The sequence below is a fragment of the Zingiber officinale genome, chromosome 10A (genome assembly GCF_018446385.1).
Source record: "Zingiber officinale cultivar Zhangliang chromosome 10A, Zo_v1.1, whole genome shotgun sequence".
Lineage (NCBI taxonomy): Eukaryota > Viridiplantae > Streptophyta > Magnoliopsida > Zingiberales > Zingiberaceae > Zingiber > Zingiber officinale.
This window is the reverse complement of record NC_056004.1, coordinates 63,275,412-63,299,439: the sequence shown is the minus strand read 5'-3', so window position 1 is coordinate 63,299,439 and position 24,028 is coordinate 63,275,412. Positions and strand designations below refer to the sequence as shown.

At 38.3% G+C, this 24,028-nt stretch overlaps 1 protein-coding gene across 4 annotated transcripts in view; it reads left to right on the top strand.

The window, feature by feature from the left end:
- LOC122027823 overlaps positions 1-24,028 on the top strand; it is an 84,160-nt gene that overhangs the window by 8,613 nt on the left and 51,519 nt on the right. For all 4 annotated transcript variants that reach the window (XR_006124533.1, XM_042586832.1, XM_042586831.1 and 1 more), the window contains exon 4: positions 12,914-12,962. Coding sequence is in view for 3 of the 4 variants with exons in the window: in XM_042586832.1 (XP_042442766.1) it covers positions 12,914-12,962 (49 nt within the window). In the remaining variant the exon portion in view is untranslated. The remainder of the gene's footprint in view (positions 1-12,913; positions 12,963-24,028) is intronic.

The following is a 24,028-nucleotide window of genomic DNA, read 5'->3' as shown; positions in this document are numbered from 1 at the left end:
ATACGAGATATCGGTCGCCCAGTACAGATAAGACGATGCGATCCCATGATCGAGGCATAAGGATCGATCCACGCGGCTTCTTCCTCTAAGAGGGACCTCGAGTCTTAAAGACTCACGCCACGCGACATCAATCCGAAATCTTCGAGTTCGTACGGCAAACCAAGGAGTACTCATACAATATATGCCACGACTTAAGCCAAGCAACTCTCAGATCTATCTCTATAGATCCGATCCCTGTAACGCGGACGCCTCACCTAAGTCCTTCATCGAGAAGCAACTCCCAGCCAGGTCTTGACAAGCAGGGACGTCCTTCCCAACGAGTAGTACGTCATCCACATACAATACGAGGAAGACAACTATGCCCCTACAACCTTCAGACACAATGCTCATCTTCATTCTCGATGAAACCAAACTTCGTTGATTAATCATCGAATCAAGATTCCAACCGAGAAGCTTCGCTTTAGTCCATAAACGGACAGCCTACTCTACTAGTCCATGGATCTAAAACCTGTCGTGTCACACATCCTCGAGTAGGTTTCATTCGTAAACGTGGTTGACATCCATCCGCCATATCTCATAGTCACGGTAGGCGCAATAGCAAGCACGATCCGAACGGACTTAAACATCGCCATCGGAGAAAATGTTTCATCATAGTCAATACCATGAATCTGCTTGAAAACCAAGCGACCCTTATAGATAAGTCCATCCACGCCGCCTTTCTCTTAAAGACCCACTTACATCCAACGGGTTTTACCCTTCGGTGGATCAACCAAAGTCCATACTGGGTCGGTATACATGGATTCCATTTCAGATCTCACGGCTCTAACCATTTCTAATCGTCTCAGCCTCACCGACAGTGGTAGGCTCATCCTCGTGAGTACGTCATCACGGTCGACAAGAGAAATGAATATATCTCAGGTCGACGACGCCCTATCGCACCTGCGAAAAGGTTGTGCTACTTGAACCGGTTCCTCAACTCTTTGTAACAACATCATCCATAACACTTTGTGGTTCCAGCTCAACTTCCATCGAGGCTTCAGGCTATTGTTCGCATCTCGATCTTCTTCAAGATCGAACGCGCTCATTAGTCTTTCTAGAAACAAAGTCCCTTCTAGAAAGACTCTTCTCCCACAACTATCTTGGCTATCGAGGAACGTATAATATCCCTTAGTTTTTGGGATATCCAACGAATAAAGATCATCGATTCGGGTCCTAACTTATTCGAGACTCGACGTCGAACGTAAGCTCACAACCCCAAATCCTCTGAAAGACACCCGGCATCTCTCCCACCCATATCCTATACGGTGTCTTTATCACTGCTTGGACGGAACTCCCTGAGTATAAAAAGTGATGATATAATTTCTCAAAGGTACGCTGAAGATCCGCCTTCATCATGATCGCACTATATCTTATAGTACCATTCCTCCTTCTGATACACTATTCCACGCTGGTGTTCCAGAGGAGTGAGTCGGATTAATCCCACACCGCCCAGTAGTCACGAAACTCACGGCTAAGGTATTCTCCATCTCGATCCGATCAAGTATCTTAATACTTTCAAGTTCCTGGTTCATCAGTTCAATCTTCGAACTTTCAAAGGATTCTGACTTAGTCATCAAGCACATAACCATATCTGTCATCAAGAAATCTGATGACGATATAACCGCTTCTAGCAAATGACATCGAAAGGGCCACATACATCACTACGATAAGTCCCAACATATCACCGCCTTCGCTACGCCCACTAAAGGAGTCTTCGTCATCTTGCCTCGTAGAATGACTCGATATCTCATAATCGATCAAATAAAACGAGCCCAAAGAACCATCCTTACGGAGTCTGATGGCCTGTCATATACGACCACAGCGCGCAGGTAGGGTGTAGGTCGTGTTCACGTCATTCGACCAACCTCTGTATTTACATGTTATGATGACCTCAAGGTCAGAATATAGAGTCCGCTCATCGAAGACGACTACAATGATAACATATCGCTTAAATAGTATTTAACAATATTCGTCTTTATCAGAACGAAAATCCTTTCTCGTCCAAACAAGAAACTGAAATTATGTTCTTAGGGCAGATACATAACAACAATCATCTAATTCTAGTACAAGCCCGTGAGGGGAGATAGATAGTAGTTCGCAGTGAGAGAACCCGCTCCATCGCCACCGTAGGTTACTCACCCTTCGCTGTGCCACGCTATTTCTCTTCAGACATTAGTAAACGAAACGCGCACATCCCAGATCTAATACCCATAATAAGAAATGAGAGGTCGACTTTATAACACGTGTAGTAAATCTTATTTCTCTTCTTAAGATCTTCCAAGTATTCTTCGAGTTCCTCTTCCGCCGCTTGTCCTCGATATAGGTGACAAAGACGTTCAACTAGGCTAGCCATCAACCTCGCTGCTCAAGCTCGTGAGTTCACGGTCGCGAGCATAAGACAGACACATCTAACGCATCTCGATGCTTTAGAAGCATCTCGGTGCCGCCGCGGTGGGGCGGCAGAGGAGCCTCCATGGGGCCGCCCCAACGCATAGTTACGCTTCGCGTGAGAACTATTTCGTGTTCCCCGCATCATGAAATTTGCTCCATCGAGCTTGTCTTCTAAGATAACGCAGAGAAGTTCGTCGTTGTGTCGACGCCATGGAAATTCTACAATAAATAAATGCAGAAATAAATATCATATTCTTTAAATCATTTAATTAGGCCTTCAACTAACGACGCTCCCACTCAATTCTATAATTCATGGGGACAAGATACTAACCTCGAGTTAGCCACATACGCCCAAGATTTAGATGTACGATCTGAGTAACGATTACCAATTACATCTCTACGCAACTCTTGTTTATAGGATCATTATCCGCAGCTATAAGTTAGCTTTGCTAATACGCCCAAGAATTAATATAAATGTGATTTATGTCCTATCTTTCCAACCGTTGGAAGAATGCCTATAGTTGTACCCGATCCAACCGAGTTAACTAGTTACTCAATCTAATTAAGTTGACTCACCCATGCGCTGATAGGACCAAGATTGTCCTCCGCATCTCTACCAAGATAATACGTGTTGCTCGCCGCGATTCAACAACACATGTGATCGAGGTAGTGATAGGTATCACGGCATTAGAGTTGACGTGATTTAATTTAATCTAAACGCCGATGTTGTATCATATACTGATAGATCTAATCTAATCGATAGGGTGCATCTTGTACACGATGTAGATCTAATCTAATCGTAAGTGCATCTTGTGCACGATTTAGATCTAATCTTAATCGTTAGGCACTAATTAATTACTTAATTAAACACGCATCACATACACAAGTAATTAACTAAATTTTGTGATTATGTCATGCCTACCACGATCTTCTCAAGCCAACGAAGAAGATCGGATGGTCAACCCAAGGTCAACCTCAAGCTCCTTCCTTCGACCACCTCGTGTCGTTGCTCGCGCCTCCTCGGAACTCCCTCGAGGTGGGACCTTCCACCGCTCAAAATTTACATTACAATTTTGAAACTCGAGTTACATAGTCTAAATCTAATTTACAACCGTAAATATAAATAGGGAGGCACGACGCAGGTCGCGTATCAAATAGCACGACAATAAATTACTACGTACCGCAGTCGTATTATAAATTACAACACAAATCCAATCATATTGGGTCTTTTTGGGCCATGACTATCACAAAAATAATATATAATTCTAAATTATATATTTTTCATAATTTTCTATAATTTTTCATAATTTTTACAATTTTATGAGTAAATTTTTCCCGGCGGTCCCGATTAGCGATTTCGGGCGCAATCGCGGAGCAAATCCCCTTGCGGGGTTAGGGGCAGTTACTCGAGATCTAACTATCGCGAGTGCTCTAAGCGATCCTACAGTGCCTTAGCCCGCTGTCCCAAAACAGTTTTGGGTGAAATATTATAAAAATCTTCTCGGTAGTCGAAGCCTACAAGTGTCTAAACACTTGTGCTTCGCTTCTACGAGAAAAATACCCTTTAAAACTATAAAAATCATGAAATTACAGAAATTCACAGAATGTTTATTTTTCATAAAAATCAAAATAAACTCGTATTCGTCTTCGCACGTGGCTCTGATACCACTGTTGGGAGATCTACAAAGGAAAAAGGTTATACCTTTGAAGCGAAGCCCTTCGCAAGCCCGCAAGTCCAAGGTACGCCGGATCTCAAGATTGTCAACGTAGACAATCCTCTAGAAGTATCCACATGAACAAGATGTGTTCTCTAACACACAAGGATGGAGAAGAGAGCACCACAAGTGTGCTAGCACTTCCTAGGGCTCTCGGGTAGGATTTAAAAGGGAGAAAAGAGAGAAAATAAGAGGAATCTTATACACTCCTCTAAGTACCCTCCTTGTGAACTTTCACTCCACCCTTTCCTCTTGAAACTCAACTCACTCACCTTCTCCTTGCTTGGAACTCACGGCAACAGCAAAGGAGGAAGAAAACCCAAGGAAGAAGATGCAATAATAACCACACTTAATTGCCACAAAATGAAAACCCACATTTCAAAAATGTGGCCGGCCACACATGTAACTCCCATTCCATTTAATGTGGCCGACCACATTAAATGAAAATGGGATTTGTAACCTCCTTGATGACTTGGAGATGATGTGGCAAGGCTAGTCATGCCATGTAGGATGAGTCATCCTTCATGAAGTGGCAATACATCAAGTCAAACTTGATGTTTCAACTTCCCATTTGGTCAAGTCAAAATTGACCAATTTTTCTTCCTTGTTGAGTTGAATCCAACCTTTGATTCAAGTCAATTTCAATCTAATGAATCTCAATTCATTAATATAAATTGACTCAATGAATCAAATTTAAATTAGACTCATTCAACAATTGAATCTAATTTAGTCTAACTCAATAAGTCTAATTTGAATTAATCCGAATCCAATCTTTGGTGCATCATATGAACCTAATCCAATTGGTTCATCATATGAACCTAATCTCCATCCACTTGTTCATTGTGACCTAATAGGTTCTCAATGTTTCTAAACTCCTTGTAAACATAAGCATCGATGGCGACATCTAGCATACATCATCTTACCCAAGTTACAAGAATCGAGATCCAATATCATCTTGCGACTACTAATTGTGACTCCTCAATATACTGACAAGTGTCCTTCTATCCTAGACATCTAGATTGATCAATGTGATGCATATCCTCTAATCAATCTAAATCTTGAACCCAGTAGACTCACTCAATCAAACGAGCTCAATATCCTATATCGACTCATTGGCGTACAGCCACGCACTGGTCTCACTCTATCAAGAATATCGACCGCCCGCATTACATAAGGATAGATCCCATCTACATCACTCACATCCTCCTCGACAATGTTACATACCCAAGAATCGCCTTTATAGTCCCGCACAACGTGACGCCGAAACCAAAGTACATAACTCCTTACAGAAACCACTGGTGACTTCAGTAAGGACTAGTAGTCATACTAATAATCAATGAAAGTATATGACACTCATATAACGATCCATGATATTTTCTCACTGGTCATTCAAGATATTCTCCAACGTACCCATTGTCAACTCGACATTCCATATCCACGACTTGGAGATCGGTCATCGGACCACGTGCTAGTTTTATTGCATTAACATTGTCCCTGAATATTAATACTTGACTAGGAATGATTAAGAGTAGTGCTCCCTATCGATTGATATAGGTAAGAACCTTCTACTCAAGGACGTTATTATACTTAGTTTATTTGGCACAAATACAAGTAAGTATAATAACCAAAAATCAAATGTCTTTATTTATATAGAATATGATACAACAAGTCCAAAATACAATCATCAAATGATTGGCTCTAGGGCTCTAGCTTACAGAACAAATTCAATTTATGGAGGTCACAGATGGAATGGTTCATATTGAGTGATGACTTTGACAACTAGGCTACATTGAAGAAATCGTTGGCTAATTTAGAATCAAATGCTCTAGAGAGTACTTGAGTCTAGCAAATGCTCTAGAGAGTTAAAGAAGAAGGTGCAAGCTAATGTGAAGGCGATAATCACAATGAAATATATCTCGGCACCTGACCAACTCAAAATAAAATTGGTCCCTTTTAAAATGCCAAGGAACTTTGGAAGAAGCTCATTGAGCTTCATGAAGGTACGCGTGATTCAAGAATAGTTAAGTGATCTATTTTTGAGTAATTGCAAAATAAAGGAGAGAGAAACTATGAGTCAACTTCATGACCATTTAAGGAGATCTTAAAAGGATTCCATGCCATAGCAGAGAGTGTAGACAACTGTTATCTCATAAGGTATGCAATGTAAGCATATCCCCTTGCATAACTTTATAGTTATTTATGGTGGATGTGTATAAGGTGTCTAGGGACTTGTAAATTTAAGCTTCATGAACCAGCTAACCTTGTTCTTAAGGCGAAGGGATTATCTTTTGTTGTAGAAAAGAAGAAATTTTGAAAAAGGAGAACAAGGTACTTTCATCCAACATAGAGCGTGGAATATACTTATAGATATAAAGAAACAAACAAATTGATGGTATATCAAAGTCAAATATGATTTTGCTGTAATAGGAATGGACATTAAAAGATGGAGTGCTTGGAGATGCACGAACAAAAAGAGAAGACTAAGGAGAAGAAAACTTTAAAAGTCATGTGGGACGATTCTTCTTCATCATAATCCGTGGATGAAGAACTTTGTGAGGTAACCTGGAACATGACATTCATGGCCATTGATGATCAAGTATTAAGTGACGAGGAACAAACTTCATCAGGTGAAGAAGCATCATCTTCATGTGAAATGTGAAGAAGGGTCTTCACGAGTTGAAAAAGTTGAGAAAGAGAATGCTCTTTTGAAGTGGATAACTTGAAGTTCATCATTATTGAGTAAAAAGGGTGCCCAATGTGTAATGCTGGGTATAAGATTGAGCACCAACTTGAGGCAATTGACTAAGGTGTCAAAGAGGGAGTTGGTGAAGGGCATATCAAACATCCAATTTCACAAAGACAATTTGTGATGTTAAATCGGTAAGCAAGCTAAGGCTACCTATAAACGGAAAAATTTGGTAAACACTCCCATGCCTCTTGAATGATTACATTTAGATTTGTTTAATAGTCATAGAGTAGCTTTAATTAATGGTAATATATATTGCTTGGTAATTATAGATTTTTTGATTGCACTAGGTTTGTTTGGATGAATTTCATGAGAGATAAGGATGAAACCTTAGAACAAATAGTTAGTTACTGCAAAAGAGTAGAGAATGGGAAGAATCTTAAAATCAACCGGATCTAGAGTGTTTATAGTGGAGAATTCGAATTCTAGAACATCAAATTTAAAAAAAATTTACAAGGAAAGAGGATATAAGTATGAGTTTTCTTATCTAGAACACTTTCACAAAATGGGGTGGTGGATAGAAAAAATTAGTGTTCTAAATGGCGGTCGAGGAGGCCGCCTAGGCGTTGCCTAGGCGGGCGGCGAACATTAACTGCACCGCCTCAAGTTGAGGTGATGCTTTAGGCAGTAACTCACATTCTTCCACCACCGCCACGTCTGGAGTCTCCGCTGCTACCGTTTCGTCACTGCGACACATCCGGATGCATGACTTGGACCTGACGATGAGTTCGGATGCGTTGCGCGAGCCCGGACGCGGCTTTTGTGCCTTGTAACACGTTCGGACGCGTCTCGCAAGCCCAGACGTGTCGCCCGAGCTTGGCAACGGGCCGGAAGCATTGCTCGGGCCCAACGATAGGGCTCGACATGTTACTCAGGCCAATGACACGTCCAAACTCGTCGTGCGGTCTCGACGATATGTCAAACTCGTCGCCCATAAACAAATACACGAGTAAGTTGTAAGTTAGGGTTTAATTAAATTACTTTATGCTAATAATTTTAATCAACTCTTAACTATGATTAGGATAATTTAAAGACTTAATTAAAACCTAATAAATTATCCTATATATATATAATTATAATTTTTTTATTTTTAAATATTTAGATTAAATATTTAACTTTTAATTAATATATTTGATTAAAAGTAAATATTATAAAGAATACTGATTATTTATAATATGATGTATAAAAAAAGTAAAAAATATTCAATTGCCTAGGCACTGCCTAAGCGGTCCTTAGGGGTTACCCGTCACCGCCTGCCGCTATTTACAACACTAGAAAAAATACACTTCAACAAAATAGGGTGGTGGATAAAATCATGCTCTACAAGAGGTTGTTAGAAAAATGTTGAATGAATATTTACTTTCTAGCTACCTTTGGCCACAGACAATTGATATCTCTTGTTATGTTCAAAATAAGATTCTCTTGCATAGGTTTCTAAGAGAGATCCCTTATGAATTGTGATTAAGGTGTTTGGTTGTAAGATATATATTTTGAATTGAAAGGACTAGCCAAGAAAATTTTCAATTGAGGCTGATGAAGGAATCCTTGTTGGATATTCTTCATCTGGTAGGGTTTATAAAGTATACAATAAGAAGACCCTCAAGGTTGAGGAATCTTCTAATGTTGTATTTGATGAAAACCCCAAGCAATTCATTGATAAAGATATCAATGATAACTTGAAAAAGGAAATTTTCTTCGGACTTGAGAAATTAAATTTAGAAGACAATGTTCAAGGGGGAGTTAGGGGAGATTCGAATATCGAAAGAAGGGAAGAAGAAAATATTGAGAATGTGGACGACACATCTCAACCACCTAGGATACTTGGGATTAATCCTACTCACCCCATCAAACAAATTTAGAGAATATTTCTCAAGGAGTAAAAGGATTAGATCCTATTTTAGGAATTAAGCGATTGCTTTGATATCCCAAATTGAGCATAAAGCAATAGATGATGCATTGTTAGATCTGGATTGGGTATTAGTCATGTATGAAGAATTGACCTAATCGGACGCAAGTTTTAAATTTGGTTCCTAGACCTAAAAAAAAATAAATCAATTTTTTCAATATTAGATGAGTTTTTAGGATAAATAAGGGAACTATAGTTAGAAATAAAACTAGATTTGTTATAGTTTCAAAGTAAAAGGATTTAATTATGATGAGAGTTACGTATCTATAGCTTGTCTTGAATCCATTTGGATACTTTTAGTGTATGTCACCCACAAAATATTTAAACTATATCAAATGAATGTGAAATTAACATACTTAACTGATTTTATTAAGGAAGGAGTTTATGTAAAACAACCACCTAAACTTGAATGTTTGAATTTTTTAAATCATGTCTACAAATTTAAGAAAGCCTTGTTAGGGGAGGAAATCCTTCAGGAGGAGTAAACTAACTTGAGAATGTGAAACTTGAACCCCATTGATGCAATTAAGAGAGGGTAAATTCAATATTGAACTTAATTTGACTGGAGACCTACTCTTGCCAAATGAAGTATCATAGAGAGTTAAGTCTGACTTTTGATTATGGTTTAAAATCTCGTACCATGTTTGTCAAAACGATGGCAATGGTTGAAACTTTTCATTTTAGTAAATCATCGAAACTCGATACCATTAAGTACCAAGATTCAAAATCTCGAATTATGTTGTAGTTTTGATCTTTGTCTGGAAAGATATTATTCCAATATCGTTTTGATCTTTAATTGGAAAGATATTATTTTAGTATTGTGCCGATGCTTTGATGTATGGTGTCGGTGATAGATTGGAGGTTAAAGGAGGAAGATAATGAACCAAAGGAAAAGACATTGTCTGTGATAAGTGGTATCGAGTTTTGGTAATTTATCAGAATAATATGTTTCAACCATTTTGCTTGACATGATACAAGATTTAAATCAAGCTCGACGTAAAATCTTTCTTTTGTTTTATCTTTTTCCTTCAACTACAATCCATTGTCAATACCATGCGTCGAAACTTCGACACGACTTGAGATTTTGAACTTTGCTTTTGATTCTTATTTATAGTACTATTTGCGATGCTTTGATCAGGTAATTGCTATCATGGGAGATAATCTTCTAGGGGAGGACCACCTCTTGGCGGAACTAACATTAAAGGATGTTTCTTTTTTGAAGAATGCCAAAGGGGGAGAATTGAAGCTAAAAATCATTGTGATTTATATTGAATGGGGCAAATGAGATTATTAGAAAATCACCATTGATATTAACACTAGAATTGTTATTTACTCTTGATCATGATAATATTGTTTTATGATAGTTTTTATTAAGACTTAACTTAAAACGGTTGCTAAACATCAAAAAGCTGAAATTGTTGATGTAACATTTGTTTGCATGTAGTTTTGATGTTTGGGCAATGCTTAAGTTAGACAATGTTATTGGTCTCATATATATGTTAAGTGTGCAGGTGTAGGTAACCTTGACATTGTTTGCAGGTGCAACTATGGAAGTTCAAGGAAACGCTTGACATAAAAGAAGTCTAAGTAGGTACTTGGCACGGAAAAACTCAAGTAGATAGCACTTGGTATGAAGAAAGTCCAAGGATATTAAATGTTAAAAACTTGGCATGATGATATCCCAGTAGGTCGACAAGGATCGAATGCTAGGCAATGAAGTCCCAAAAAGTCAACGAGGATTGAATGCTAGGTAAGACGAAAGCAACGAGCTTTCTTAGAGCGGAGAAGCCCCAAAAGCTTGGAAAGCATCTTAGCACCAAGGTAAAACTTAGTGAGGAGAGTTTATGTGAACATATACCTCAGGGAATGAAGGAGATTAGAATTAGGCATAAAATTAGCTTTAGATGTGGCTCAAGTTAATGAGCATTGATGGGTCGATTAATTGACTTGTCTATAGTACTAGTTGACTAATGATCTAATAGTAATAAGGAATTTTATAGTTAAAGTTGATCGATGCGTCACACCTTGCTAATGTAATTTCTTACACTGCAAGAGGTATTCCACTCGATGACAATATGATAAAAGGAATCTAAGAACCATATAAACAAGATAACCAAAAAAAAAAGTCCTCAAATTTATTTATTTATATCATTTTTTTTATACAACAAAAACTATACCGATAAAACAGAAAATGAAACAGAACGTAAATACAACAAGACAAAACTCAAACCAAACTAGGACTCAACAAGTCGAGATCTTTGAGCAACTATGTACAAGTTGAAGCCAACTATAATATTTAAAGGGTGCCTATGCCTACAAAATTGGAGGTCAAAGGAAAGTAGACAGAAGCACAAATGGTTAAGTTGGTAATAAGAATGTGCATGAATTTTATCTTGTTTAAGAGGTTAAGTATAATAGATCTCAATCTCTTATTACAATTTTAAGTTCTCAAGTTATACATAAATGTATATTTATAATCATCTGACATTTTTATGTCGGAATTTATAATTATAAATTATCATCAATATATAGATAAATATCATCAATGTTCTAAAATTGATAAATTAACTAAGGTGTGAATCATGGGAGCCTGTGTCCTTAGAGTGTAATAACGTCATTTGACGTTTGACCTAAAAGCCTCCTTATCGATGGAATACGACATTATATTTTCATTAGAGGCATAAATAGACAGAAAGAATGTAAGCGTTTAATGGTTGATTCAAAAATTTGAGCTATACGTTCCATTTTCACCAAGGACACAAATAGGCATAAGAATGAAGTGCTTTTGAATCAAAAGTTTGAACTATACCTTCTATTACCCATGCATCACCATAGTGTTCTTTGGTTTAGTAGTGTTGGATTAGGATAAAATGGTATTGTTCACCTTGAGTATCAAAATTCTAATAGAAATAATTTTAAGAGTCTTGTAGATTAGTTAAGTTGATGGAGAGCCTTGGTGTAACGGTAAAGTTGTTATCGTGTGATCTAGGTCATGAGTTTGAGTCTCGGAAACAATCTCTTACAAAGCAGGATAAGATTGTGTACAATAGATCCCTTCCCAGGACCCCTCATTGGTGGGAGCTTCATGCACTGGGTTGTCTTTTTTTTTGTTTTTTTTTGTTTTTTTGTAGATTAGTTAAGTTCCTTGACTAATAGATAATCCTACATCAAATTTTTGTGTTCTATTACAAGGCAATATGACTTCTTAATAAGAAATTAAAAATGTTGAATGTAGTGGGTAGATCAATTGTAAGACATAAAATAAGGCTTATGACTCTTGTCACATCACACGTGGGCTTTGTTTGGCTTAAATACTAATGATGAACTGAATATTGATCTTGCTAAATAAATCCAGATATATTCTGATAAGTAGGCACTTTGTTCATAGGTTCTAATCTAATGTTTCATGACGATAAAATCATGTAGGAAGATTGCCATTTTGTGTTATATGAGGTGTAAGGAACTCATTACGTCTCTTGTTTGTACTAATAACCAGTTAATAGTTCTAATATCCAGTCTATAATATATTTGCTTAGTATTTGAGAGGTTTGGTGAATGATATGTCTGTAACAAGCTTAGATTTTTATTACTACAAATACCATAGAGTTTGCAGGAAGTGTACACTTGTGAATGTGGATAAACATGGATATTGTTCTGCAATATTCTTTATCTAATATAGTTTAGCTAGATACGTTGATAGACTGATATCCTGCCCATTATTCACATGAAATGAATGGTGGGAAAAGAACCTTGTTTCCAACCATAAATATATTGAACATGAATTGTTTGTTTGTATCCAATTGACTATAATCTTCATATTTCATGTGCAACTTTTATATTGAAGTCTAAAAACCACTGTCTTAACCATGTCTGATTTGCAGGATTCTGATATTTTGAAGTAAACTTTTTCATAAATTAATCCTTGTCATCCTACTAAGTTTTGTACTTAACGTATCTTTGATTCCTCTAATGTTTAATGTTCTTTTTGGTTTAGCTTTGTAATGCTAGAATCCTTTTTCCTGCTTTTCTTGGGATTTTTTTTTCATTCTTTTATGTTTGTGCTATTAAAGACTTTTTAATGTCAAACTAGTTATCCTATAACATAACATTGTGCAGATGGTTTGAAAACTGTTGAAGGAAGGTGTGCTCTAGGTCTTTATAATCGGTAAGATGTTTAATAAAGTTGCATGGATTGATTCAGCTTAGCTTGATACTTATTTATTTTCTGTTCTTGTATTATTTCTAATATGCTGTTCTGCTCCTATGACTACACCTTCATTTTTAGTCAGATAGTTTATTAGGAAATGGGAGGGGAGGGGGTTCAAGATTTATGGCATAGAGGTGGGAAAGTGTAACTTTATTCTAGAGGATGTTTAGATGTTGGTGTTCATATTTGGACTAAGGTTGGGGATCTTAAGGAAAACATGATATTGATGTGACAATAGATAAAACAAGAAGCCAGAGGAAGTTAGAATTAACTCCTCACAGGTTCATTGGACATGGCTGAATTGGAAACTAATTTTTGTAATCAAATGATTGAATAGGAACATGATGGATTGTATTCCTAGTAGACGGTTGTAAATTAATTTTTTTAATGAATTAGAAATTATTGTCCAAAATTATTTGAGTAATGGAGGTGTTAGAAGAGCTATGATACGCTCAAGGAAAAATCTCAATGAGATGCTCAAGGATAGACACATAAATTTAAAGCCCACCGTTTCACTTTTTGTGGGCCCCATCATTTTATGTGTCTATCCTTGAGCATTTCATTGAGATTCTTTCCTTGAGCATAAATTTTTCATATTAGAATATGTAAATATATAGGGGCATTTATGTAATTATGATGTATATCTTTCCTATAAAAAGACTAACTCGTGGTATCCAAGACACGAGATTTTGTTTTCCTTTTAACATGGTATTAGAGCCGAGTTAAAGCAAACCCTAATTTCCTAAGAAAATCCTAATTTTTCTATCGTCATCCTCCCCATCCCCGTTCCCTTTCTCCTGCGCGTTTGTGGCGCTGCTCCATCGCGCGGACCGCTGCCGGCGCTGTGTCCTCTCATTCCTGCCGCCTCCAAGGAGATCCAAGAAATCCGCCCTTCTTCACGCGCCGCCTCCACCGCTAGCTCGCGATTCTCCTCGCCGCGCTCTCCACCACCTCGCTCTCACAGCAGCAAAATCTCCCTCCCTTGCCGTGCCTCCCTCACCGCGACAAGCTCTCAAAGGCGCCGTCGAATCTAGCTAGGGTTCGCAGCGGTTCGTAAAATCTTCTCGCAATCTTCCTCCTCTCCCGGACCCACTGCGCCGCACGGCGCATCCTGCATTCCAGCCTACTCTCCGACATCATCAGCATCTTCTCTGGCGTCCATCAGTGTCGTCCACCCGTGGCCCGTCCATCAGCGCCATCCGAAGTCCTCAGCCTTTCTTCGTAGTTCTTTCCAAACTGATCAATGGCTACATTCGGCGTCCCAAAGCCAGATATTCTCAATCTTTACCAGCCACATCACTGCACCCCTTTCTTCCGAGCAGTTGGATGGTAAGAATTACATCTCTTGGCCCTCTCACATTAAGCTTTGGCTTGCTGGACAGAGTTATGAGACATCTTGTTGGAATCCCAGGGTAGTTTTGATGTGATCAAACAAGTTCAGTTAAGTCCTGTTGGGTTTAACCTTGTGTCTAAATGTACAAGAACTTAGGAGCACAGGAAGTTGAGAAAAAGACGCAGCTAGTGAGAAGGACGACATGGGAGAAAGCCGACGGGCTCGGTGTATCTAAGGGACGAGGTGCTGCGAAAGAGTACATGGGCGGACGAGAAGGAGGTGCACGGCGTTTCCGAGGGACGAGAAGCCGGAGTGGAAGGTTGCTCGAGAAGGCCGGAAGTTGGGTTCGGGTGAGCCCTATTCTAGATGGTTGAAATTACCCAAGCGTGTGGAACCGAAGCGGAAGACCTGGACCGAGTCGAGCAGCGGAGCAAAAGAAACAAACACAAAAGTCAACAGTGTTACTTTACTGGTTCGGGCGACCGTATCAGCCAGCCATTGCGTTTACTTTGGGCAATCATTATAATATCACAAACGAGTACAAATAAATAATTACAACTGAAAATTAAACGACATAACAACGAGTTAAGTTGAAGCTCAGGGTCGTTGGGGACTTGCACATGACTTAGGGTCATCTTTTAGCGAAGAGTGAGAAGGAACACTGAGAATTGATGATCTGAGCTGCTGGTCGAATACCCTATAAAGGCTATCGGAGGTGCCTCGAGTCCTTGAGGCGCCTACGAGCCGAGTCAGCCGCTGGATTAGAACTGAAATGGTCGAGCCTTATCGAGAGCGCCTTATATCACCTTGAAGGCGCCTCGAGCCTGCACGAGGCGCCCTCCGTCGCGCCCCGCCTCATACTCGCCAGAGCACTCCGGCGCCTCAGCGCGCCTTGGTTGTTCATCGTAATCTTGCTCCTTCTCCCTGCAAAACATGTTGACATACCAACCCAACCATATCCTGCAAACAAAGTTAGTATATACGATAAACATAATAATATAAAGTTTGTGATCGGATTGTCGGTTCGACTTTGGATTTAGACGGAAACCTAAGTCGAACCGACGCGCTTCTTCTCTTCTCTTAACACTTCCTTACTACTCCACTCAAGAGTATACGATGCGGTCCTGTCCTTGTGGACTTTTCAGCTAGGTTACCACCCCTAAGACCTAGGGTTACCACCCCGGATTTTTCACCACCTAGGGTTACCCACCCTAGAATCTAAGGTTACCCCTTAGATTTCCACCACCTAGGGTTACCATCCCACTAAGTCGCCCGCCTTAGGTTTTCCTCCACCTAGGATTACCACCCCTAGACCTGGGTTACCCTCTGGTTTTTCCACTTGCAACCGCATAGACTTTCCGCAAACTCATTCGGCGTATAGATAACAAATAACCTTAACTCACTTTGCCATTATCAAAACTAAGGTTCGATCGACTTATGATCTCCCTTTTTATTATGACAACTGAAATTCAAAATTAAGAAAAGAGATACAATAAAGAAATATTATAAAGCATCTCTAGCATAAGCATAAATTTGATAAACCCTTAATAGAAGTTTATAAAAACTCTCCCTTAATAAAAACTCCTCTGAATTTAAATTTTCGAATTTTCTTTGAATTTGAATTTGAATTGAATTTTATCTACTTTCCCCCTTTGCCATATATCAAATAAGCAAAAGAGTAAAGAAAAAAATGAGAAAATGATAAATGACCTTAGCTAGTTTTGAGAAATCTTATCTTTTCAGAAATAATTTTTATCTTATCTTTCAAAAAGAAAAATAGAGATTTTAAATAAGCACTTAGCTTTTAAAGAGGGATTTTTTTTTTTAGAAAAATAAAGGATTTTTAATAGAGGGTAACCATACGTTGATAAACACTTTTTCTTTTAGAGTTAATTTTCTTGTAAACCTTTTAGCTAAGTAAAAAGTTGTCATAAATTTTGAAAGCTTTTACCTAGTTAAGTTTGAAAGCTTTTTGAAGAATACTTAGTTATATTTGAAAAACTTTGAAAAGTGAAATTTAACTGCATAATTAAATTTGAAAAACTTTTTGAAAGTGAAATTTAAAAAGCTCTGAAAAGCACTTAGCATAAAAATTTTTCTTTTTAGAAATTACTGAAAAACTTTAGTTAAGAGATAATTATTTTAACTTGAAAGATAACTTAGTTAATTTTGAAGAACTTTAGAAAAATACTTAGTTAGATTTGAAAAGCTTTAAACACATAATTAAATTTGAGAAAACTTTTGAAAGAAACTAAATTTTTGACAAGCCTTTGAAGAATACTTTAAAATGATTTTGAAAAACACTTAATTTGAAAAACTTATAAAATTTTACCTAAGGCCATTTTTAAAAAAATTGTTCCTTTACACAAATTCCTAAATTCCAAACATGAGTAAAAAATATCACTTAAAACTTAATTTTCTTAGCCGTATACATGTACAATCAGTTTACACCTGAGCGTGACTTTCATGATGTCGATTATGTGTTGGTGATCCATTAGTTTCACTAAACTGGATAACAACTTAACTCACTTATGGTATATTTAATGCCGCACTTATGTCGATGTCAATGACAAGCATTCTTAAGTCCGGTGTAGCCACGTCTGTTCTAAATATTTGCGACACAAGCAAATTAATCCTAGTGTGTAGACTCAGTCTAGGAGTACATGATTTCAGTGTAGATCTTAATCAGCTAAACCATATTTTGAAATAACTAACAAAGTTTGGAATTTTGAAAATCATTTTCCTAGGATTTTAAAAACTAAAAGCAGACGTGCATAATTTAATGAACTTAGTATAAGTATAAATAAGTGCTAATCACCTAAACATAACAACAAGCAAAATAAATCCTCCATCAAGTAAGTATGGTATATTATAAAAAGTATAATCGCAGTATGATCAGAATCAAAAGTGCGTCACAAGAGGGGTGAAAGGGGCGTATATGCAACACTCGATTCTCCGGAGAAGTGATCTCGTCCGTAGTGTCTGACAGCCCAAGACGACCGTGATGTCGACTGAGGTCCGCTGAGGGGCAAGTCTATCCTCTCGATGGATAAGGAAGTGGACCACCTACAGGATGGATCGAGGCTCTCCAATCGATCGTGAGTGAACTCAAATAACTCTTCTCCCTCGGTGGACTAGCGTCTGGCCAGCCCCCCTCGCCTGGCTGTCGCGTCCTCATTGCACATGGCTCATTCACATCTGGCGGAGGCCCACCTCTGGACCTGAGCGCGTGATATCTATACGTCTTTAATCTAAACAAACTCATCATAATACGTAAGGAGAAATCGCCCGTCACATCTACGCCTCATCGCCGAGAAGATGTGAAGTCAACGTACGACGATAGGCTGGATGGACTACTCGGGATTGAAGACTAGCGCTGAATAATGTTATAGAACGTGCGACTGAATGCTATATCTGAGATGATGTCACGTATAAAAGAAGGAATGAGAGACGATCTTGACCGAGACGTGATGGAAATCTGTGCGGGACTCTATATCGTGATGTATGTCCCAGACTGAGACCTGAGACAGACCGAGTCGAGATTCCAGTGGTCCCCCTCCCCCTAAAAAAGAGTATGTATCTAGATAATGAGGGCTCGGCTAGTGCGTCCTGGGTATGCTAAGTTCTACTGACGTAATAAGGAGTAAGCGGATGCCCTTTCCACCACGTGGAATAGATCAATCATCAACCTCTCAGGTTGTTGTGGCGAACACACATAAATTGGTTTACCTACTCATGCGGATCCTAAACCCATCCGTGATGATAAGTGGTACAATAACGTCGAATGAGTTGACATTAATTAGTGAAAAAAGGTCTACTTAAGTATCTACATTTAATCACAGAGTATGAATGCTCAATGGAACTAAAACTATGCTACATAGTGGGGAATCTAGCATCGGCAGAAGGGGCAGTGCTCGATGTGGACGCAACATTGCGTCGTTTCCTAATTTTACCCATATAAGCATAAAATAGTAAAACAAGCACAACAAACATGTATAGGATGATTTAAAATAGATTAGGGTATACCTAGGAGGCATTGTTGGGTTTAGGTGAGGAAAACTTGGGTTGAAGGCGCCTTGGAAGGAAGAAATCGCCGGTTTGGTGCGTGGAAATCGCGAGCAGAAGACGAACAGAATTAGTTCTGTTCGCTGTAAATTTTGCGGTTGAAGGCGCCTTCAACGTTTTTGAAGGCACCTTAGAGGTGTTGTTTGAGGTGCCTCGGAGATGATCCGAGGCGCCTTAAAATGGGTCTGCGGGAGTTTTCCCGCCTTTCTTGAGGGCGCATCTCTTGTGTGGGAGGCCCCTGAGGTTTTCAAAGATTTTTTTTTAAAAAAAATTTTAAATAAGTTTTAAAAAGATTTTTAAATAAGTTTTAAAAAGATTTTTAAATGAGTTTTAAAAAGATGTGTTTTAAAAAGATTTTCAAATGAGTTTTAAAAATATTTTTAAATATGTTTTTAAAAATATTTTTAAATGAGTTTTTAAAAAGATTTTTAAATAAGTTTTTTAAAAATATTTTAAAATAAGTTTTAAAAAGACTTTTAAATAAGTTTTTAAAAGATTTTTAATAAATTAATTAATTAATTGGATTAAATGAATAAGTTAATTAAATTAAGTTCAGCATAGATTAATCTCATCCGTTTTTAAGTTATCAATAAGGGAACCTTAAGTAGTTTTGTGAGATGGTTATCTTTGATTTAGATTATTTCTAAGGATTAATTTACATTTGAGTTAAACTTAGATTTTCCAATTGGTTAATTAAATATACATTTCGAAGATCGGCTCCCAGGCTGTGGCGAGACACTTGGCCTTCTTGGGTATGAGATCATCCACCACTTCTAGACAGAGCCTTTCAAAGACAATATATAGTTAATTTTCCTATTGAAACCCCTAGGTTTAACTAACCAAGTGTAAATTATGCCTTGGTGCTTAGTCTAACTTAATCTAAATATACATAATACAAGGAAAATAAATAAACAATCATCAATCAATTTTATCTATTTATTAAGATAGTTTTTCTATTGGCTCCCCTTGGATCATAGCCTCGATATGGTCTATCAAGGTAATGGACTTGATCCTTGGGAACCCAATATTGACCAAGTCCAACTTGATTAACCAAATTGGACTTAGGTACCTATGCTTGGACTATCTTTCTGTTTAGTCTGTTAATAAGCGATAAATAAGATCGGTATTTCTTTTTAGTTTTAAATCCTAGTCCGGATCGATTGTATACGACTTTTTGTTTTCCAAAAATCAAGTCAAGATTCTTGGAACCCAGTGTAAACCGTTCCAATGTAATCCGTTCCAATGTAACTTTCAAATCCTTGATTTGAATTTTCAGGCTGGAATTCTCTTCCTCAAGCTTTTGGACTTGAGTTGAGGTTCCATCGATTCCGAAGGTTGGAATTAGTCACTTTTAAGGGAGGTCACCAGTGACTGACTTGATCCAATGTTGGACTTAGCTAATTTATCGATTAAATTGTATAAACGATGTGTACTTACGAGGAGGGTTTCGATCTGCGGAAATGGATACGGATCCGTGGCTTCTCTCGAACTCGATTTCTCGTCTTTCATTGATCCGCCCTCGATTGAAAGAAAACTCCTCGCTCGAGTTCTTCGTCGTCGGACTCTTCCGGGACGACGACTCTCGCGCTGTCTGTGGCCTTTTTCCTTCTTGGCTTTTTATCTTGTCAGTGACGGCTGGACTGTGCCCCTTTCTTTGGGTCATCGCGTCACGTCTTTGAACTTTACCTTTAAGTTTGGTTGGACCTCCTGACCGGATGACCTTCTCGACATCCTTGTGACTTTCCTTCTTCTTTTAGAGCTTCCTCACCAGGCCGACGAGCGTGAGCCGCCTGCGCTGTCAGCTCGCTCAATCGGTTCCGGCTCGTTTAACTTCTCGGATTCTTTAACGCCTTCTACAACCACAAGCTACACCTTTCTCGAACGTGAGTTAATTTGTTCGAATTCAATCGCAAATAACTTATCTAACTTTATCAAGAAAGGTCCTTGAAACCTCAGCATCTACCATGGACGCCAAAGTATTTCTCGAAAACATTTAGAATACCGATTACATTGTTTTCTACCTTCCGTCCAATGCGTATGTGCTGAGTAGGTCTAGATCCGGCGTCTGAGTCAGTTCGTCGTTTTCCGCATTTTAATATTATATAGTTTATTAAGTATTAAATCTCTCTTACTTACCTCGTGTCGGACGTTCCTTCACGAAGCTCGATTAGCTTCTCCCAAAGTTCCTGCACTCGAGAACGGGCCGACGCGGTTCACTCCTCGATAGACATGGCTGCCGAGAGGCTGTCCCGTCACCTTTACCTGATAAGAGTCGTCCCAGGCCCTCGTATGATATCGTGCATGCTATTGGTAGTAAAATCCTTTTGACGATCAGAGACTTCAAAGTGAGTGGAGATATCATCATCCACCCTTCCATCAAGTTGTCTCCGTGAAGAGTGGTTGTCGATGTGCTATAACCTTCTTCGGAGAGCCATTTGAGGATCTTGCACGAAAAAACGAAAAAAAAGTATCCTGTGACTTCGATTAGATCAAAGGGGTTTAAGATAAGAGTAAAAGACGATCTCGAGTGGTGTTGCACCGACTTCGAGACGAATCCGATTACGAAAAAATAAGATCGGAAGACAACAAGAATACCGATTCCGATCGACTCCGAAAAACTGAAAAAACACCATGGAAAAAGTGCTTGATTGGTGGTTGCACCAAACTAAAGCTACCCCGCTCTGATACCAATTGTTGGATCGAGAAGCGCTGGAGGGGGGGGGGGGGGTGAAGAGCGCTCGTGGCTTTCATGCGTTTCGGATTTGAAAATCGACAAGAGTAAAGCAACGGATTAAGAAACAAACACACACAGAAGACCCAAGTGTTTTTACTTGGTTCGAAGCCTTGGGCGTGATGTGAACCCAACTAGAAAGATATCTCAAGAACCCACAACGAATTGAAAATAGAAAGAAAGAAGGTCTAAAGACGATAAGATGGATGAAAGAAACCTCGACCCAATGCTTAGAAAAGCACGAACCTTGGTATACGACGGAAGACGCCTTGATTGAGGTTGATAAGTCTTTGACGCCAGGAGATGCCTGACAAGTTCAAGTTCAATGAAGAACCAACAGAGCCCCACTCGCTTGCTTTAGATTGAAAAAATATGTCAAGATATACGTCATGTTCCCCTTTATTTATAGCTAAGGTGACAAAAACCCTAAAAGGCCAAAGAAAGCCCATTTAGTAAGGATTATGTAGAGTACTTGGCCATTTTAAGCTATGGTTTTATTACAAACCAAATAAAAAATCGAGTCTAAATTAAGCCTACATATCCCCACTACATGGATATGAGACTTAAATGCTAATTAAGCTCATCTAAGGCTTGAATTAGGTTGACTACGCCGAATGACTTGTTCTTGGTCAAACCTTCTTCAATGGTAGCTACATCTTCAATTAGTACATTAAGTGTTTCCTTCATCTTTCTAGTCTTACCTTGTAATCGGGCTCTGATAAGCAATGGAATCTTAGGCTTTGTTTCCGCCCTATCATTGTCTTTGTCTTCTTCGACTCCATCATTCCCCTTCCCCAAAGGATTCCCTCTAATCTTGATCACCTACATCAAGGGAGAAAGATCAAACATTAAATGTAGTACTACATTATACTCTGTAAGTCGAGTTCAAGCTTGTCATTATCATTGATTCTAGAAATGACTTGAAACGGACCATCTCCTCGATGCGACTTAATACGTTTAGTAGGGAATCTTTCTCTCATACGAACCGAACCAATCTCCGGGTTCAAAGATCACTTTTGCAGTAGTATATTGTTCAGTTCTCTTTTCTTTGCATCGAACTTTTTCATGCAGGTTCTCCTAACAAACTCTTTTACGGTACCATCTAAACGGCACGCCGGGGAGCGGGGCAATGACAAATCTAAAGGAGTTAAAGGGTTGAACCCATATACCACTTCAAAAGGTGAAAAATTAGTAGTAGAATGCACAGATCTATTATAAGCAAAATCAACATGTGGTAAATAATCTTGCCAACTTTTTAAATTCTTTTAAATGATAGCTCTCAATAAAGTTGATAAAGTTCGATTTCCTACCTCAGTTTGTCCATCTGTTTGTGGATGACAAGTTGTAGAAAACAAAAGCTTTGTTCCTAATTTTCCCCATAGTGTCTTCCAAAAGTAGCTTAGGAATTTTGCATCACGATCTGAAATTATGCTCTTCGGTACTCCATGAAGCTGCACGATCTCCCTAAAAAATAGATCAGCAATATGGTTAGCATCATCTGTTTTCCTACAAGGAATAAAATGAGTCATTTTAGAAAATCTGTCCACAACCACAAAAATAGAATCCATACCTCGTTTGGACCTTGGTAGTCCTAAAACAAAGTCCATGGAAATATCAACCCAAAGTTCACTAGGAATTGGTAAAGGTGTATACAGTCCATGAGATAAAGATTTAGATTTTGCTTGCCTACATGTAATACACTTCTCACAAAATTTAACTACATCTTGTTTTATGTGTGGCCAAAAGAAATGCTCTACCAACACTTCTAGAGTTTTTCTTACTCTAAAATGTCCCATTAGTCCCCCACCATGAGCTTCTTGGATTAATAATTCCCTTAATGAACAATTAGGGACACACAACCTATTCACTCTAAAAAGAAATCTCTCATGCCTATAAAACTTCCCAAACGCAGTATGTTCACAAACATCAAACATATTTCCAAAGTCAGGATCATTAGAATATAGATCTTTAATGTATTCAAATCCTAACAATTTAGTGTTCAAAGTAGAGATCAAGGTATACCTTCGAGACAAAGCATCTGCAACAATGTTTTCCCTACCTTGTTTATATTTGATCACATAAGGGAATGATTCAATAAACTCCACCCATTTTGCATGACATCTATTCAACTTACTTTGGCTCTTCAAATGCTTCAACGATTCATGGTCAGTGTGAATGACAAATTCTTTGGGCCATAAGTAATGCTGCCAAGTCTCTAAAGCCTTCACCAATGCATACATCTCCTTGTTATAAGTTGGATAGTTCAATGTTGCTCCGCTGAGTTTCTCACTAAAATAAGCAAGAGGTCGACCTTCTTGTATTAACACAACTCCAATACTTATTTCTGATGCATCACACTCAATTTCGAAAGTTTTAGCAAAGTTAGGTAATGCAAGTAATGGTGCAGAACTTAGCTTCTCCTTAAGTAAGTTGAAAGCTGAAACTTGTTCACTATCCCAATGAAATTCAACATTCTTTTTAATAACTTCAGTTAAGGGTGCAGCTATAGAACTTAAATTTTTAACAAACCTCCTATAGAAACTTGCCAATCCGTGAAAGCTACGTACCTCAGTTATCGTTTTTGGTGTTGGCCACTCACGAATTACCTTAACTTTTTCTTCATCAACTGCTATTCCCTTAGCACTAACAATATAACCAAGAAACTCTATTTGACTAGTGCAAAAAGAATATTTTTGAAGGTTAGCATACAATTTTTCATTTCGCAAAACAAGTAGAACTTTTTGTAAATGATCGACATGCTCATCTAAATTCTTACTATAATTCAAGATGTCATCAAAATATACTACAACAAAGTTTCAATATAAGCACGCAAAATATGGTTCATTAATCTCATAAAAGTACTAGGTGCATTAGTTAGCCTAAATGACATGACTA